General features: G+C 39.9%; 1 protein-coding gene across 1 annotated transcript in view; it reads right to left on the bottom strand.

Moving 5' to 3' along the window:
* Positions 1–20,105, bottom strand: part of DNAH6 (dynein axonemal heavy chain 6) — a 303,630-nt gene that overhangs the window by 17,218 nt on the left and 266,307 nt on the right. The window contains exons 66-70 of the mRNA XM_515578.8: positions 17,530–17,618; positions 16,584–16,730; positions 15,033–15,171; positions 5,923–6,042; positions 4,686–4,807 (exon numbers count right to left, since the gene is read on the bottom strand). Of these exons, the coding sequence (XP_515578.6) occupies positions 4,686–4,807; positions 5,923–6,042; positions 15,033–15,171; positions 16,584–16,730; positions 17,530–17,618 (617 nt within the window). The remainder of the gene's footprint in view (positions 1–4,685; positions 4,808–5,922; positions 6,043–15,032; positions 15,172–16,583; positions 16,731–17,529; positions 17,619–20,105) is intronic.

A 20,105-nucleotide genomic window follows, 5' to 3' on the forward strand; every position in this document is an offset into this window, starting at 1 on the left:
TTTACTTTGAGCCTATAGTTGTCATTACATGTGAGATGGGTCTCTTGAAGACAGCAGAAGGATGGGTCTTGTTTTTTAATTCAATTTGCCACTCTATATCTTTTAAGTGGAATGTTTAGGTCATTTATGTTCAAGGTTAATATTGATACGTGAGGTGTTGTTTTTGTTGTGGTGTTGTTGGCTAGCTGCTTTGTAGTCCCGATTGTGTAGTTGCTTTATGCAGTCTGTAGGCTATGTACTTATGTGTGATTTTGTGGTTACATGTATTGTTCTTTCATTTCTATGTTTAGGATTCCCTTAAGCATTTCTTGTAGAGCTGGTCTGCTGGTGCCAAATTCCCTCAGTGATTACTTGCTTGGGAAAGATTTTATTTGTTTTTTGTTTATAAGGCTTAGTTTGGCAGGATATGAAAGTCTTTGCTGGAATCCCTTCCCTTCCCTTTCTTTCTTTTTTTCTTTTCTTTTTTTTTTTTTCAGAGCCTCACTCTGTCACCCAGGCTGGAGTGCAATGGCGTGATCTCAGCTCACTGCAACCTCTGCCTCCTGGGTTCAAGCAATTCTCCTGTCTCAGCCTCCTGAGTAGCTGGGATTACAGGTTCACACCACCACGTCCAGCTAATTTTTTGTATTTTAGTAGAGACAGGATTTCACCGTGTTGCCCAGGCTGGTCTGGAACTCCTGAGCTGAGGCGAACCACTTGCCTCAGCCTCTCAAAGTGTTAGGATTACAGGCATGAGCCACTGCGCCTGGCCCAGGAATTTCTTTTCTTTAAGAATGCTAAAAATGGGCCCCCAATCTCTTCTGGCTTCTAAGTTTTCTGCTGAGAGTCTGCTGTTATTCTGAAAGGATTCCCCTTATAGGTAATATGGCCCTTTTCTCTAATGCCTTAAGGTTTTTTCTTTGATTTGACCTTGGAAAGTCTGATGACTATGTCTTAGGGATGGTCAGCTTATACAGTATCTTGCAGGAGTTCTCTGGATTTCTTGTATCTGCATGCCAACTTCTCTAGTGAGATTGGGGAAATATTCCTGGATTATATACTCAAATATGTTTTCCAGTTGCTTACTTTCTTTTTTTTCTTTCTCTTTTTCTTTTTTTTTTTATTATACTTTAAGTTTTAGGGTACATGTGCACATTGTGCAGGTTAGTTACATATGTATACATGTGCCATGCTGGTGCGCTGCACCCACTAACTCGTCATCTAGCATTAGGTATATCTCCCAATGCTATCCCTCCCCCCTCCCTGCACCCCACCACAGTCCCCAGAGTGTGATATTCCCCTTCCTGTGTCCATGTGATCTCATTGTTCAATTCCCACCTATGAGTGAGAATATGCGGTGTTTGGTTTTTTGTTCTTGCGATAGTTTACTGAGAATGATGATTTCCAATTTCATCCATGTCCCTACAAAGGACATGAACTCATCATTTTTTATGGCTGCATAGTATTCCATGGTGTATATGTGCCACATTTTCTTAATCCAGTCTATCATTGTTGGACATTTGGGTTGGTTCCAAGTCTTTGCTATTGTGAATAATACTTTCTTTTCTCTCCAAGGAATGATAATAAATGGTAGATTTAGTCACTTTACATAATCCCATATTTCTCAGAGCCTTTGCTCATTTTTTAAAAAATTCTCTTTTCTTTATTTTTTTCTGACTGGGTTGATTCAAAGGACCAAACTTTGAGCTCTGAAATTCATTCTTCTGCTTGGTCTAATCTGTTGTTAAGACTTCCAGTTTCATTTTGATACTCCCGTAGTGAGATTTTCAATTTCAGAAGCTCTGTTTGGTTCTTTCTTAATATAGTTGTATCATCTTTCAAACCTTGGATTATTTCTCTGGCTTCTTTGCATTGGATTTCAACTTTCTCTTGGATCTCATTGAGTTTCCTTGTCATACATATTCTGAATTCTGTATCTATTATTTCAGACATTTCAATCTGAATAGGATCCATTGCTAGGGAACTAGTGTGATCCTTTGGAGGTAACAAAGCACTCTGGCTTTTTGTATTGCTGAAGTTCTTGTGCTGATTTCTTCTTATCTGAAGGAATTGATGCCTCTTTATCTTTTTGAATTTGCTTGTTTGGATGGAGTTTTTTGACATTTTATTCTTTTTTTTCCTGGAGGATATGACTGTGGTGTATGTTGTGTACAATCAATTGGCTTTGTTTCTGGGTGCTTTCAGAGGGGCAAGGCTCTATATGGGTTCTTTGGTTACATAGAGGTTTATGCAGTGTGTTTGACAGGCATTGCTTGTAGCAATGTTATTTTTGTTTGGTATTGTAATTCAGGCTGTAGTCCTGGCTTAAAAGAGCCAGCACATAGGCTCTTAGCTGCAATAGCCCTCAGTGGGGGTGGAGGCAACAGAGAAGCATGCTCCTCCAACTCACAGTTACTTTCAGCAGGGTGGGTCCAATGGAGAATCACAGAAAAGCAGCTTACTGAAGTACACACACTTACCAGGCCCCAACAGGAAGGGCTCCAATGGGAATGTGGGTGAGGGTGGAAAATGAGAGACGCTCCCTCTTTAAGTCCATTCCTAGGCCTTGGTGGTGTCTCTTTTAGTGGCTGGCGTCACACCCCCATTTCCTTTTTCCCAAGTGGGGCTTTGGTGGAGTGCGCTCCCTCCTTTCTTAGGGGTGCTTTGCACCAAAGACTGTCTCTAGAAGACCCTTTACTCCTTAGGTAACTGCCTATCCCCTGTGCTTGCCAAAGTTAGAGTGAGTTGTGGAGTATGTCTGCAGGTGGTTTGGTGATGCAGTTGTTCAAAGGTGGAGACTCCCTGGACAGGGTAGTGGCACTGCCAGTGTACAACCAATATGGCACCTGCTGCCTAGGCTTCTCAGCCCAGCGGATGGTTGGGGGGCCTGCCCAGCTCATGCTCCCTGACCCGGTGGGTCTCCCTCCAGTCTCTGCCCAAGTAGCAGGCCCAACCAGCTAGGCTTGTCCCAAGCCATTTTTGTCCAGATCACTGAGCCAGCCCAGGCATTCTGGGCTATGGAACCCAGTAAGGGAAAAGTGGTGGCTGTTAGGCCATGCTCATCCTGGAAAAAGAGGGGTGGGCTGGGCGCAGTGGCTCATGCCTGTAATCCCAGCACTTTGGGAGGCCGAGGCAGGTGGATCGCCTGAGGTCAGGAATTCGAGACCAGCCTGGTCAACATGGTGAAACCCTGTCTCTACTAAAAACACAAAAATTAGCTGGGCATGATGACAGCCACCTGTAATCCCAGCTACTTGGGAGGCTGAGGCAGGAGAACTGCTCAAACCTGGGAGGTGGAGGTTGCAGTGAGCTGAGATTGTGCCACTGCACTCTAGCCTGAATGACAGAGCGAGACTCCGTCTCAAAAAAAAAAAAAAAAAAGAAAAAAAGAGGAGTGACCAGCTCCCTTGCTGGCATACAAACCTATGCCATACTCTTCCTTGTGTTCCCCTACTCGAGCTCAGGCCACAGATATCAACTTGATATCCCTGGGTGGTGTGCTTGAGTCCTGGGGAGTTGGGACCAGAACTGTGGATTTTTCCCCTGGCCCCTAGCGGTCAAGCACTGGCTGTGATGGGGGTGGTGAACTACTCCTGGGCTGCCAATAAAACACTCAGGCAGGGCCGTGGAGGCTGTGCTGTGGGCACTCTCCCACAGGAGCGGCCTCAGAGGTGGTCTTGGGAGGGGCCAGCAGGCAAAGGGGTGCATGGAATAGATGCACTTTGGGCCTGTAGCAGTGGTGGTGGGGCCTGTCTTGAGGCATGAGCATGCTCAGGCCCTGCTCTTTCTTGGCCTGGCAGATAGCAGGAGCTGCAGCCACTCAGTGTAACATGGAGAGCTTTGGGGGATGAGTGTGGTAGTGTTATCCTGCAGCTGCACAGCACAGCAAAGCCTTCTGGGCTGTGTGTGGGTTCAAACTGTGCCTCTGCTTATTCTTTGGGCTGCTCTGCCTGCCAGTCCAAAGGTCTGTGGGGGTCACAAGAACTCCTGTGTCTAGGATCTCAGAGGTCCATGGCAGGAACGTGGTGCCCTGGGGTTCCTTCACTGACTCCTTCTTTAGGTCCAGTCCAAGTCCAGGGGTTGCTTCTGGTGCCTGGTGACTCTGAGCAGGCCTAGGTCATGGGAAAGCTTCGAGTGCATGCTGAAGAGCTTGGACTACCGTTAGGTAATGGTGCAGCATCACAAGGTCTTACACAGAGGAGTAAAACAACCCAGTTTGCTCTGGGTTATGATCTGGCACTGTGACCATGCTTTTAATAAACAGTGTTTCAATTTATCTGCTTTGGACATTTGTCACTGTATTTTTATAATTGAATCATGTATGGATCCACAGACCTTTGTGTAATATGACACAAATGTGCCCAGCCTAGTAGAAGAAGGGCAAAGGGAGAGGGTTATATTATTATTGAAATCCTCATGTAATTGTTGGACTGTGATCAGGTAGATTATGGATGGACTAGGCAGAAGGCCTGGAGATGGAGGGGCTTGGCCAGTGACAGGGAAAATGCATGACGGTCTTAGGATTCTGTGAAGGACCCAGAGGTAACAGGCTAAATTGGAACCAAATGTTGAAGTCAAGGTGAAACAATTATTTTATTTGTTTATTTAGGAAGATTATAATTTCCAGAGTGAGTGGGGGTGATTACTGATGTTTTGAGTTTACATACACAACATAAATATGTATTTTAAGATGAAAGGCCACATACCTGGAAGACTAGATTGGCATTTTCATGCATTCCAAAAATTTCTGGGTCATCGATCAAAGGCAGATTTTCAATGTAGTCCTTAAACTCTTGTAGGCTGTCAGCCATGGGTGCAAAATAGATGCCTGTTATTAAAAACACAGAAGACAAATATGTCTCAAATAGACTGGCTTTGTACTGCCAAGTTTGATTTTTCTTTGTATGGTGCAGATGGTGGCTGCAATCAGCTGGCTCATGTAGAAAGGGGGATTGTTTTTCCTAAGCTTTCATGCTTTCATTGCTGTGTCTAGTTTTGTTATCTTTTCTTCAGGCCTTGAGAATCTCATTACTGTCCTAACTTTTCAGATGCCTTCTCCAGCGCATTTAAAGATGCGGAGAATCCAGGGATATGCTGCTGAAAGGTGTAACTCATGAAGGGCTCCAAATTTATGCTGAAAGGTGTAACTCATTAAGGGCTTAAATTTATGCTTGTGTTAGAGATTGCTTTCATATTTGTTTGATAAACAACAACAGCCCTCTCTAATTCCCCAAACTAAAAGCTACATTGAAATCTAGGGTTATTCAACTATCTATAGTGATTGCAGGATATACAGTTGAATCTTATCAGCTCTGACTGATGCTCAATGGTAGGAGCTTTTATGAGCTTGTAATAATCAAGTTGCTCCTTCCAAGGGGATCACTCAGGACAATTAATCTGTTTGCTGTCTGACTCATAATAAACTATCTCCAACTCACAGATCTGGTTTTTACTCAACTTGCTGTAATAGACATTTTCTTTTCTTTATTTTTTAAAAAACTTTTATATAGTAGTAATAATAATATTTACTATGATTTAGAGACTGGGTCTTGTTATGTTGCCCAGGCTGGATTTGAACTCCTGAGCTCAAGTGATTCTCCTACCTCAGCCTCCTGAGTATCTGGGACCACAGACATGTGCCACTATGTCTGGATGTTTTATTTGATTACATTCAAAACATACTAGAACATAACATTGAAAACAGATTTAGACACAGTGCAATAAGCTTTAAAATCGAAGTAATTCAAAGTGGTTACCATGCACTATGTATCTCTGTGATCCTACTATCAAACCAGCTCTGAAGGTGGCCAAGCATGGGGATAGGGTGTGGCTATAACAGTGTTGTGGAGACCCGACACAGACAGCCCCTGGATGGGAAACTGAGAGATGCTGTCAACATCTTCTTGGGAAAGGCCTTTTCTGTAATATGGAAAAGTCATTCACCTGATTCAGAGTATTTATAATCTTCTTCTAATGTTTCAGGAGAAAAAAATCTTTTCAAGATAGTACGAAGGCATCTTTGATCCCAGCTGTCTGTGACTCTACCACCATAAGTAATTTCACCTGAAAAGAAATTTGTATTTTGAAATTATTGCTGTTTTTAAAAAATTGATAGGCATACCTAATTTTAAATTTTTAATGTTTATTTATACACACATTTATTTGGTACTGAAAATGGAAAGCACACAACAGAATTTCCTTCCACCACCCCCTCAAAGATAATAGAAGTCAATTTTTGAAAAGTAGAAAAAATCTACTATATGTACTCTACTCTCATTATTTTGCTGTTTTAGTTTTCAGAGATTAAAGCCACTGAGCTCTATTTACATATTTCTTTTTTGTTTTTGTTCTTTTGCTTTGAAATACTGATTTTGAGTCTTATCATTGATTGCAGTATTCTAAAACATACACACTTTCCATCAAACAGTGCTTCTTTCGGAGACAATGAGTAAAATGGAATCAAGTATTTGTAGCAAGGCATTCAAGCTCTATACATTTCTTATTAATTATTGCTATCAGGGTAAGGAGGAAAGATAGATTCAAAGCAAAAGGGACAATTCACTTCACAGTAATTATAAGGAATTATAACTGATTGGTATCCCATCTCTCTTTCCACAGAGAAGCTACTTTCCATGTGCCCCATTGTCATCCCAAAATTATGTGTAGCAAGGAAGCACACTGGAATCTATTGCTGATATAATTTCTTTAAAATTCCAGATCCATTGCTACAATTCACCATTCACCACTGTAGTGTTCCTGGAAGGATCTCACCTGTGATACATACATTGTCAACCTCTGAATCCTCCAACTGTTGATCCATTCTTATCTCTATTTCTTCCATCATGTCAGGAAGAAAAAAATGTTTTTTCTTTCTCTTCCTTTTTTTTGTTTTGTTTTATAATTAGTTTATTTTCCAAGTTATTAATCATATGAATCTAGAATTTATTTAAATATGAATAGCATTTCATTGAATATTTACACAGCATGTACACAAACTAATAAATTTATGCGCTAAACAGATTAAATTTATTTTATTTTATTTTATTTTATTATTATTACACTTTAAGTTTTAGGGTACATGTGCACAATGTGCAGGTTAGTTACATATGGATACATGTGCCATGCTGGTGTGCTGCACCCATTAACTTGTCATTTAGCATTAGGTATATCTCCTAATGCTATCCCTTCCCCCTCCCCCCACCCCACAACAGTGATGTTCCCCTTCCTGTGTCCATGTGTTCTCATTGTTCAATTCCCACCTACGAGTGAGAACATGTGGTGTTTGGTTTTTTGTCCTTGTGATAGTTTACTGAGAATGATGATTTCCAATTTCATCCATGTCCCTACAAAGGACATGAACTCATCATTTTTTATGGCTGCATAGTATTCCATGGTGTATATGTGCCACATTTTCTTAATCCAGTCTATCATTGTTGGACATTTGGGTTGGTTCCAAGTCTTTGCTCTTGTGAATAGTGCCGCAATAAACACACGTGTGCATGTGTCTTTATAGCAGCATGATTTATAGTCCTTTGGGTATATACCCAGTAATGGGATGGCTGGGTCAAATGGTATTTCTAGTTCTAGATCGCTGAGGAATCGCCACACTGACTTCCACAATGGTTGAACTAGTTTACAGTCCCACCAACAGTGTAAAAGTGTTCCTATTTCTCCACATCCTCTCCAGCACCTGTTGTTTCCTGACTTTTTAATGATCGCCATTCTAACTGGTGTGAGATGGTATCTCATTGTGGTTTTGATTTGCATTTCTCTGATGGCCAGTGATGGTGAGCATTTGTTCATGTGTTTTTTGGCTGCATAAATGTCTTCTTTTGAGAAGTGTCTGTTCATGTCCTTTGCCCACTTTTTGATGGGGTTGTTTTTTTCTTGTAAATTTGTTTGAGTTCATTGTAGATTCTGGATATTAGCCCTTTGTCAGATGAGTAGGTTGTGAAAATTTTCTCCCATTTTGTAGGTTGCCTGTTCACTCTGATGGTAGTTTCTTTTGCTGTGCAGAAGCTCTTTAGTTTAATTAGATCCCATTTGTCAATTTTGGCTTTTCTTGCCATTGCTTTTGGTGTTTTAGACATGAAGTCCTTGCCCATGCCTATGTCTTGAATGGTAATGCCTAGGTTTTCTTCTAGCGTTTTTATGGTTTTAGGTCTAACGTTTAAGTCTTTAATCCATCTTGAATTAATTTTTGTATAAGGTGTAAGGAAGGGATCCAGTTTCAGCTTTCTACATATGGCTAGCCAGTTTTCCCAGCACCATTTATTAAATAGGGAATCCTTTCCCCATTGCTTGTTTTTCTCAGGTTTGTCAAAGATCAGATAGTTGTAGATATGCGGCGTTATTTCTGAGGGCTCTGTTCTGTTCCATTGATCTATATCTCTGTTTTGGTACCAGTATCATGCTGTTTTGGCTACTGTAGCCTTGTAGTATAGCTGAGATGGTTGGTTGAGAGAAAGTTATTTCAGTCTTTGGAATCTCAATAATTTATTTCTTCCAAGACAGCAATGTCTTCATCTGCATATCCTGTAGAGATGCCTGTCTTCCCTCTCCTGTTGGAGTAACTCTTGTCAGTCTTGTTGGATAAGCCACTCAGGGAGAGGGGAAGGGAAGTAGGTACCAGGGCTGATGGTTAAGTTGCTGAATCCCTGTATCGGCAATTCCAAGATGTAAAAAGGAGATGTTCTATAGCTTCCTAGGAGTATTCTTTAGCGACCCTCTGGGAAATCTTGGAACATAAAGTTGGGTTAAATCTCTGTCGTGGGTCCATCTAATATGGTCGGACTTGAAGCTCCTCTTGGGTCCTTGGCGCTGGAACATAAAGCTCTAGTTTCTCCAATTGCATGATGATGTCAGGGGAAGAAGGGTGTCCTAACATACATTATTCTAAAATAAGTTTCTAACTAAAATATCTGCATTTTGACAAGCAGCACAGAAGTGTTTTCCTTACAAATCAACAGATTTTGTGCTTCTCCATCCAGATTTGACTCTATCCTTTTTCTTGGGTCAAACTGAGTAAACAAGGAAATCTGTCATTTTGACTCAGGGTAGATGACTCACAGCTCACTTTCAAGAAGGAGTCTTCTGGCTTTGGTCTTCTTAGAAGAGGGACCACTTGTGTGTGTGCACGCCCGTGTGTGTGTACGTGTGTGCGTGCGTGTGTGTGTGTGGTGGTGTCCACCATCCATGCCACCGCCTGGTCTGGCCCCAGCATCATGGTTCCTGTGGATACCATTGCAGAACCCAACATAGTGGCTTCCCCTTTCCCTTCCTTTCCCATCCCTGTGGGCTGGCTTGGGCATGGTCCAATAAAAACTGGAGAGGCCTGAGGTCTGACTTTGTCTTTGCCAACTTTGAGCTCAGATCCACCCCCAATACCACTCCTGGATGTATGTATTGCTGTAACCTACACTATAAAATCTGACGGTCCTCCTCCAATCCCAAACACCTTCCAGTATTTAAAGCCTCCTAAATGTTTCTCTGTTTATTCTCTCCTGTCTGGTTTTCCCATGGGTATTGCTATATCTCCATGTTCAATCCCTCATTTTGCTTTTATTATAGCTTTGTGAATTGTTGCACCTCTTCCTAACCTAAAAGACCATAATTGCTAACCAATATTTGTAAGTTAGAGCAAAATTTGTTAGCAAGACACATAGGCCTTTCAGGATATGCCCCCGGCTTACCTTTTTTAGTGTTGTTGAAGACACAACTGCCCTCCATACACACTTCCTTTTTTGGAGCTACTAACTGTTTCTCTAGTAGTGCCATGTCCCACACACTCTTGGCCTCCCCTCACCCCCGCACCTTTATTGAGGTATAATTGGTATCCAAAAAACTGCACATAATTAATGTATACAACCTGGGGAGTTTTGACATATGTATATACTTATGTTGCTATCTCCACAATCCATATGGTAAACATATCCATGACCTCCGACAATTTCTTTGTGCCACCCACTTTTTTATTGTGGTTAGAATACTTAACATGTAATCTACTCTCTTGATAAATTAATTTAAAGTACAAAATACCTTCTGATTAACTGTAAGTGCTATATTGTACAACAGATCTCTGTAACTTACTCATCTTTAACTATAACTTTATACTTACTGAACAACAACTCCCCATTTTCCTCCTCCCTCTATCCTGTGATACCCACCATTCTCTTGTCTACTTCTAGACTTTTGACTATTATAGAGGCCTCACATAAGAGGAATCATGCAGTATTTGTCCTTCTGTGACTAACTTATTTCACTGAGCATAATGTCAGTCAGGTCCATCCATGTTGTCACAAATGGTAGGACCTTTCTTTTTTAAGGATAAATAGTATTCCATTGTATGTATATACGATACTTTCTGTGTCCATTTATATGTTGATGGACATTTGGGTTGTTTCCATATTTTGGCTACTATGAATGATTCATTATCTCCATCAGCTTTTGGTAGGCAGAGACTATGTCATCTTTGATATCCAGCATTTATCATAATAGTACTAATCAATATTTTCTGAATTAATCCATAAATGAATGCCTAAAAAAACTCACCATTAGCAAGTATCGTCACCTGGATAAAGCATTGTCTTTTTACTCCTATCTTTTTTAAAAAACCAGTTTCAATGAGATATAATTTAAAAAACCATAAAATTCACATAAAACATATATAAAAGAATATATGTTGAAAATATGTCTATTCTTATATATATAATTATATATATATAAATTCATTAATTTTTGGTAAATTTACAGAGTTGTCCAACCATCATTGCAATCTAATTTTAGAACATTCCCATTTCCCCCCAAAAGAAATCTTGTGTCCATTTGCAGTAAGTCCTCATGTCTACTCCCTGTCCCATGAAACCACTGAACTACTTTCCATCTCTATAGACTTGACTCGTCTGGAAATTTCATATACATAGAATTGTACTTGTGGGCTTTTGTGTCTGGCTTCTTTTACTTAGCATAATGTTTTTGGGATTTATTTATGTTGTTGTATGTATCAGTACTTTATTCCTTTTTATGGTGGAATAATATTCTATTTATGGATATGCCATATTTTACTTAGCCATTCACCAGTTAATGGACATTTTTGGCCATTATGAACAATGCTGTTATGAACATTTGTGTACAAGTTTTGTTTTTGTGTGCGTTTTTTTCTTTTTTCTTTTTTTTTTTTTTTGAGACGGAGTTTTACTCTCTCGCCCAGGCTGGAGTGCAGTGGCGTGATCTCGGCTCACTGCAACATTTGCTTTCTGGTTTCAAGTGATTCTCCTGCCCCAGCCTCCTGAGTAGCTGGGATTACAGGTGTGCACTACCACACCCAGCTAATTTTTGTATTTTTAGTAGAGACAGGGTTTCACCATGTTGGCCAGGCTGGTCTTGAATTCCTGGCCTCATGATTCGCCCACCTGGGCCTCCCAAAGTGCTGGGATTACAGGCGTGAGCCACTGCGCCCGGCCTTGTGTACAAGTTTTTGTGAGGACATATGTTTTAATTTTTTCTAAGTACATATCTAGGAGTAGAATTGCTAAGTCATATGGCAACTTTATTTAAAATTTTTTTCAAAGCAGCAGGACAATTTTACATTGCCACCAGCAGGTATGAGGGTTCAAATTTTCTCATATGCTCACCTGCGTTTGTTACTGTCTTTTAAAATTATAGTCATCCTAGTAGGTGTGAAGTGGCATTTCATTAGAGATTTAACTTTCATTTCCCTCATGACAAATTGAGCATCTTGACATGTGTTTACTGGGCATTTGTATGTCTTCTTTGGTGAAATGTCTATTCAAATAAAATCTTCAACCATTTTAATATTGAGTTATTTTTCTTATTGTTGAGTTGTAAGAGGTCTTTATATACTTTGGATACAAGCCCTTATCAGATATATGATTTGCAAATATTTTCTCTCAGTCTGTGTCTTGCCTTTTCACTTTCTTGATGGTGTGTGTTGAAGTGTAAAAGTCCAATTTATTTTTTCTTTTTTGTGTCATATCTCGGAAGTCAGTGACTAACCCCAAATCACAATTCATTCCAAAGCCTTCTTCTAAGAGATTTACCTTTATCTGTTAATTGTAGGTCTGTCACCCATTTTGAATTAATTTTTGTGTATGGTATAAGGGTCCAAATTTATCCTTTTGTATATGGACACCCAATTGTCCCAGCATCATGTGTTGAAAAGACTATCCTTCCCCCATTGAATTGCCTTGGCACCTTTGTTGAAAATCAGTGGTCATAAATATAAAGGTCATTTTTGGATTCTCAATTCTGTCCCATTGATTTATAAGCCTATTCTTTTTTTAAAAAATATATATGTTATTTCTCAACACAAGGTCCATCAATTCAAGACATTTTTGTAAGCAATGATACCAGCCATTCAGTCCATCCCCAAAGAACTGATGGTCCTGGGAGTTTAACCATGTCAATGCAGTCTTTTTTTATATTAACCAAAGAAAATGGGTGCCCTTTAACAAAATTTTAATATTAGGAAGCACAGAAGTCAGAGGGAGCCAAATTAGGTCTGTAAAGTGAATACCTAATGATTTCCCTTAAAAACTCTTGTAAAAGTGCTCTAGTTTGATGAGAGGCCTGAATAGCATTGTTGGAGTGGAGAAGGACTCTCTGGCGAAGTGTTCTTAGGCACTTTCCTACTAAAGCTTTGGCTAACTTTTTAAAAATACTCTCATAATAAGCAGATGTTATCATTCTTTGGCCCTCCAGAAAGTCAAGAAGCAAAATGCCTTGAGCATTCCAAAAAACTGTTGCCATGAGCTTTGTTCTTGACTAGTCTGCTTTTGCTTTGACTGGACCACTTCCATCCCTTGGTAGCCATTGCTTTGATTGTGCTTTGTTTTCAGGATTTTACTGGTAAAGCCATGTTCCATCTCCTGTTATAATTCTTCAAAGAAATGCTTCAGGATCTTGACTGCACTTGCTTAAATTTCCATTGAAAGCTTTGCTCTTGTCTGCCTCTGATCTGGATGTAAGAGTTTTGGCACCTATGGAGTGGAAAGTTTGCTCAACTTTAATTTTCAGTCAATATTGTGTAAAATGAACCTATTGAAATATCTATGGTGTTGGCTGTTGTTTCTGCTGTTAATTGTTGGTGCGCTTCAGTGAAGGCATGAACAAGATTAATTTTTTCTTTGCACATTGATGTGGATGGCCTGCTGCTGTGGGCTTCATCTTAAACACTGTCTTGGCCCTTCTTAAAACTAGTTATCCATTTATAAACTGCTACTGATTTGTTTGGGGCATTGTCCTTATAAACTTTTTGTAAAGTATCAATATTTTGCCTTTCTTCCACACAAGCTTCACTGTAAATTTGATGCTTGTTCTGCTTCAATTTTAGCAGAATTGATGTTACCCTGGCAAGGGCTCCTTGCAAATTGATGTCTTATCCTTCTTAGTGCCTCAAACTAGATCCAGAAATGGAATTTTCAACACAGATTGAAGATCCAAATTTGTAAGAACTAGAACACCTTTCTTAATTTTCCCATAAAATCAGTCCTATTTACAGCAATACTTCGGGATATTTGTTGCTGAGATGTCCTGTTTTCTTCAGCACAACTTTTTGACAGCTCTGAGACTCTTCTGACCAAGACTAGGTGCTGGCCTGGAGGGAACAGTGGATGGGTGCCACATAAAAAGAAATCGACCTGATAAAGGCTCTGTTCCCTTCATGCCAGAAACAAAAAATGTGATAAAGCTATGGTCACCACTGCCAAGTCAAAATCTATGTCTATTCTTATGCCAGTGCCACAATGACTTGTTATAATTTTGCAGTAAGTTTTGAAATTGGGAAACGTTACTCTTTTGACTTCATTCTTTTTTTCAAGATTGTTCTTGCCATTTGAGGCCCTTCACATTTTCATATGAATTTTATAATCAGCTTATCAATTCCTGCAACATGCTAGTTGATCTGGGTGTAACAATCTGCTGTTACATAGGGATTGCATTAAATCTATAGATCAGTCTGGCAAATTACTTTTTACCTCCACAATTACTTCCACAGCAGTACAGACTGAAGTAACCTGAAACATCAAGGATTCTAGGAGAGGGAGAAGGAAAAGGAAAATGAGAAACAGGAAAACTCAGGGTAAGCAGAGGATACCAGAGAACAATTTTGCCTACATCACCACTTTGCTAAGCAATTTTGGCCCCATTGGGATGGCTTGGGGCAGGAGTACAAAATAACCTCCCAAATTCCAGGCCTTTCCCTATTGGTTCACTCTGGGGACTGGTCCTAATCTATTTTTACTGTTATTTTGCTGCCTTCATCTCAAACATGTTTTAAGGTTTCATTTTACCTTTTAGGCTCTAGATCACCTGATACCCTTCTGCTGTTCTCCATTTCCCTTACTTGCCAATGAAAATCATCGATTTCCTTTCTGTCCCTTTTCAGAGCTCCTCCTTCCCCCACTTCCCAGTGCAAATATCCTCTCCCTTACTACTTGAGCCCACATGGTCCAAATTGGTTCTAATTTTGGCAACAAGATCCCTATGTAGTCACAGTTAATATTTACCAAAAATTTAATTCCTGAAAGATTTTTCCTTTTTTACAGGTATATCTGAATTAACAGGTCTCTACTAGTCAATTAATGTTTAGGTTCTTTTGAATTTAAGATCATGGACTCTGGAGGCTACACTGTTTGGGTTCAAATCTTGGCCCCAGCACTTTGTAAATGGTGTGCCTCAGTTTTCTCATGTGTAGCACGGTGATAATAATAGTCCTCACATTGTAAGGTTATTAAGAGGATTAAATCTGCTAATTCTTGGGAAGTGCTTAAAATAGTGCTTGGCATGTAGCAAGCACTATTTTTCCTATTATTATTATTTGAGAAAGCAGCTGTCCAATTTTGTGTGTGTGAATATTCTCATGATGTCCTTATATATTTTTGTCACAATCTTGTCTTCACACAAGGAACATAAAAAATCATCATCACCACCATTAAACACTGGGGGAGGACACCATCTTTGTAAGGGCCAGGTGGGAGTAAACCAACAACTTTGTGGTACATAGACGGAAGGCCTGGCCACAAGGATGTACTCACCCGTAATGTAAATTAGTGCATCCCAGGGAATCTTTCCTTCTTTACAATAGAGGTTGAGGTTCAGTAAAGCACATTCCCTGTCACTGTCATTAAATTCATAGCAGATATTCCAACCAAGGGGGCCAAACTTCTTTCTCTCCTAAAATGAAAAATGAAAATGATCTGAAATAAAATTTGATAAAATTAATTTTGTGTAAAATATTGGAAACTAAAAAGAAGTTTTCATTGAAAATGGGCATCCCCACACTGCAAAATCAGTAAAATCATGTGGCTCAACTTCAGCTAGGCTTTCACCAAACAGAGAAAGCACCTCTTCCTTCAATACTGGCTCCTCCCCATATTTCCAAAAGAAATTTTGCTATTACCAGAAATTTGAAAGACCTGTCAAAAGAACACTTTTCCTTCAGGATAAAATAAAGCATTTTCTCATCAAAGCAGAAAAAAAAAATTTCACCTACAGTCTTTTGGCATAAAAATACTGACCCTGTAATCATCCATCTGGTGGAGAGAGCTACTCCCTACTGTTTTAAGGAGTCTGTCCATGATTTTTCAGTTATGCCACACACAGAATCATATTTTTTTGTTTCACGGCATACCATCATGAAATCCTCCCCCAACTTCCTTTGTTATCTCCCTATCCTACCTTAATTTCTTAAATTTGAAACTGATAATTATGCCAGAGGTTTGATTCCAAGTTCCCAGCTCTTGATCTCAAAATTTTCCTAAAGCTTAAACTACTTCCTCATCTCAGCTGCTTTTGTTAGCGGAAAAAGGGCCTCACCCAGAATCTCTGATCCCAACCTGTCAGACCTCCTCTAAGACCTTTTAACCTATTTATCTTATATCTGGCATCTTTTCTTTTCTTTTTTTTTTTTTTTTGAGACAGAGTCTTTCTCTGTCACCCAGGCTAGAGTGCAGTGGCACAATCACTGTTCATTCAGCCTTGACCTCCCAGGCTCAAGCAATCCTCCCACCTCAGCCTCCTGAGTAGCTGGGACTACAGGTGTGTGCCACCATGCCTGGCTGGCTATTTTTCAAAACTTTTGTAGAGATGGGGTTTCGCTGTGTTGCCCAGACTGGTCTTGAACTCCTGGGCTCAAGCGAACTGCCCATGTTGGCCTCCCAAAATGTTGGGATTACAAGGATGAGCCACTGTGCACAGTCTGATTCATTCATTCATTCATTCATTCATTCTTTCTTTCTTTCTTTCTTTCTCTGTAGACCACACACGTTTGAAAACTGGGAAGCTAATATAGTAAATATGCCACCTATGAGGAAATCTATTTTGTGCTTGTTGAACTGAATTGAACCTACTGCATTCATCCAATTGATGGTATTCTGTAGGCAGATCAGACAAGAGGTGAGAGCTGAAGCTGTGAAATACAAAGGAAAGGGGAGTATAGAGATTGAATGAAAACAACTTGGGTTCAGACACAGAATGGGGCCTTCAGCATTTCACAATGACATTTACAAGCTTTCACTTAATTATTACTATTTATTTATTTCATAATACACTTCCTTGTTGCTATTAAAAAGCAGAGTTGAGTGTACCTGAATAATTGCATGGAAGAAACAAATGCCAAATATTATTTGTCTCCATTTTTTTCCAAGTATATTTTCTTCAAAAAACGAAGGTGTCATTTCAGTAAATGCTCGTCTGATATTTGCACGTAAGCCTTTTGGAGGCTCATTGGTCACCTGGATTTAGATAGAATATATGTGGCAGAGAGAGTGATTTTATAGATTTGCATTATTTCTGAATAACACACATAGGCTGAAGCCATTGAAATGATGTAGATAGCTGATGTTCATGGGGAGGTGGGGACCATTCCTGGCATGTTCGAGCCTGCTTTGTATCTTGCTCAGGCACAGTCCAGGAAGAATAGGGAATGGCAGGTTTCTCAGACCTACAGTGGTTGAACCACGTGACAAGAACCTCAGACACTTCCATTTAGTGTCCATTTTTTCTAAACGCAGGTCAGAAAGCATGCTCAGGGTTTCCTCATTGAATTTTGCATCATCCCGACATAGGGCATTGTTCCATAGTTTGTCCCCTGATGTCCCATGATGTGGGACAGGGAGGGAAGAAGCACCTCTTGTTCCTCATATGCAGAGGCTTGCCACAGATCATAAACTTCCAGCATTGAAATCCAGCAGCCATACTAGTATGGCTTGTAGGCCTTCCTGTCTCTCAAATGCTGAAACGTTCCCTTAACACTGGAAGGGGTTCTCTTCTCATCACTCTGTACCCTTAACATTTTCTTGTGAGGGTGACAGCTGGGAGAGCTGAATGACCCATAGGACTAGAATATGCAAGGATGGGGTTGGGAAATCATTTCTCTGCTTGTTATAGGTGAAAAGATACTGACTTCACCTCCCCATGCTGGCCACACAGACCTCCACATGCTTCTGTGCAGGCTCTGATCTCCTGGGAGGCACTAGGTGAATATTCTGAAACCAACCATTTCACATTGTTCCAACCACATGCATACATTACCTTGACAGAATTTTGAAGAACTGTAACAGGAAATGTATTACTAGGCATGGAGCTTAAAAAAAGTCGAAAAGTGTCCTTGATAGCACTATCTGCTTAAAACAAAGATTAAAAAAAAAAAAAAAGGAAAATGTTTAGTTGGTAGTAGCACTTTTGTATAAGAAATGATTATTCTAGAGAAGGAAAAAATGCTATAAGCTTTGTTTAAAGATCTAGTTAATCTATTACAAGTATAGTGTAAACTGTTTCAAAATGGGAGTAAGATGCATTGTTTTAGAAACTTCACGTTAGGAAGGTTTGGCAGTCTAGAAGCAGGCACATTTGGGTAAATAAATTAGGAACACGTTAATTTTTAATACTTGCTGAACTATTAAGGGCCTTATCTTTGAAATGGGAAACATTTTCAGTTGAAAAAGAGGGCAGTTATTGCCCATGTATTTATTCTCATGAGGATTTTTTGACCATTCAATTTAATACAAGTTGCATGAAAATGGCCAAAAACCCCTACTGAGAAAAGAATTCTCCCCTCAGCAGAAAAGTTGCAAAGGAAACAAGGGAACCAGGATATGGAGAGACCCCATGTGTGGCATTAGCATGTTAAGTCAATGCACTTACTTTCTGAGATATGGACAGAGGACCCAAGAAAGAATGAGCTCCACTGTAGGTTCAAAAGGCCAAAGTAAAGTTGGAAAAATCATTGTTCCCATCACAGGAAGACACAGGCATCATTCAAGGACAAATTCCTTGGCATTGGTTTTTAAGTACGTATTATGCTGTTTCTCAAACATGCTAGGCTGGCTCCCTCACTAGGGCCTTTGCCCTGGCTGTTCCCTCAGATTCCCTCACTTTCTTCATGTCTTGGTCAAATATCACCTTCTGAAAGAGGACTACTCAGATTAAACCACTTAAAATTGCTATCTTCCTTGCTCCCTACTCACATCCCATCTCAATCTTTCTGATCCTCCTTACCTTACTCTCCTTTTTATTTTTTCCAAAGCACAACCATGTTCTAACACAACGTATACGTTACTTATTTACCATGTGGTTTATTCATTGTCTGTCTCCCCCCAACTAGAATGGAAACTCTACGAGGACAAATATCTATGGTTCTTTTGTTTATCAACATATCCTAGAACAATACATGGTACACTAGGCCCTTAATTATTTATGGAATGAATGACAACAAATCAAAGCTGATTTCATGCTTCTTGGTTTGGTAATCTAAATTCACAAGCCACATTAAATAGCCCAAATTAAAAGTTAGTTCTACCAAATTCTAGAGCAACACTAACACTGTTTGCATAGTAAAAACTATTAGGCAAAGAAATCAAACAACAACCAAAGTCTTAGGGCCAATGATTTCAGTAACCAAAAAACCAAAGAAAGAAGAAGGCCAGGTTTGGAGAAGGATTTTTTCCATGCTTTTGTTCTTATAATTGCAAAAGCACCAAGCTTCTTAACTTTCATAGACATCATAGAATTTTAGGGCTGGACTAGAAGAGCATCTTAGAAATCATCTTAGTAAAGGACTTTTCATGATGATGTCATGTAGCCATTTTATAGCTGGGGAAACTGGCCCAGAAAAAAGATATGACATGCACAGTCAGGAAGTGGTGGGGCAGAACTCTATGGAGGTGTTAGGATTTCAAGTTCTGAGGTTTTATTTGTTTTTTTTTTTTCTTTTTCTTCCTTTTGTATTTTCAGCTTATTACCTGAATGTATTTTATTTCCTACTGGTTCAAGTTAAACATCAGAACTTAAATGGTTAGGCGATAAATGATTATAGCAAGGGCCAGAAGAGGATTTTTTCTATCCACTTAAGTTTAGTAAGCACTTAAAATACACAAACAACTTCAGCTGGCTTCATTAGCCGATCCAGTCTCCTTGAAGAACTGGCAAATGTCCTTGTCCTAGTTATAGTGAAACTGAATGGCATCTCCGTATTCTGGAGCCTCATGTAGTACCACCACAGTAAATTGCTTTTTTGCTGCCTCTCTAGCATTTTTTTCTTAATTATATTCCTAATCACTGGGGACCCCTGACCAGTACTGAAGACCTCCTTGTCATTTCTCTTTAATTATTTAAGTAGAAATAAGCCACAGGCCCAGCAGGAAGCAGGCCATCTCTTATTTGACTGCAAAAGAGTGGAAATAGTGGAGATTCTGAATGGTGGATAAAAATGAGTCCTTACCTTTGTCAGAAGCAGCCTGCAGAAGGCTTGTGGGTGAGGGCAGGGGGCCAGGAAGTGAAGGGCTTTTAGGGGAAGGCTGCTAAACCCTGAGCTGGCTCAGTGACCAGTGCAGACTGGGGACTCTGTAAAGGAGCAGCTCTTCACCTTAATAAGCAGCACTAAATAAAGTGATTTGCAAGATCATCTGCAGAGCTTTCACCTTTCCAGAAAGCTTTCTGTAGGGAGGGCACAAATAAAGGCCTCAGAGAAAGGGCTCTCTCTGGATATGCTTGCCTGGAGGTTCTCTCCCAGGGCTTCACAGCAGAGTGGTAGAGTGGGACCCACACAATTTGTTACCAATAAAATAGTTGCTGAGGTTTTGGTTATTTTTATAGTAACACTTTAAAAT

The sequence above is a fragment of the Pan troglodytes genome, chromosome 12 (assembly GCF_028858775.2).
Source record: "Pan troglodytes isolate AG18354 chromosome 12, NHGRI_mPanTro3-v2.0_pri, whole genome shotgun sequence".
Lineage (NCBI taxonomy): Eukaryota > Metazoa > Chordata > Mammalia > Primates > Hominidae > Pan > Pan troglodytes.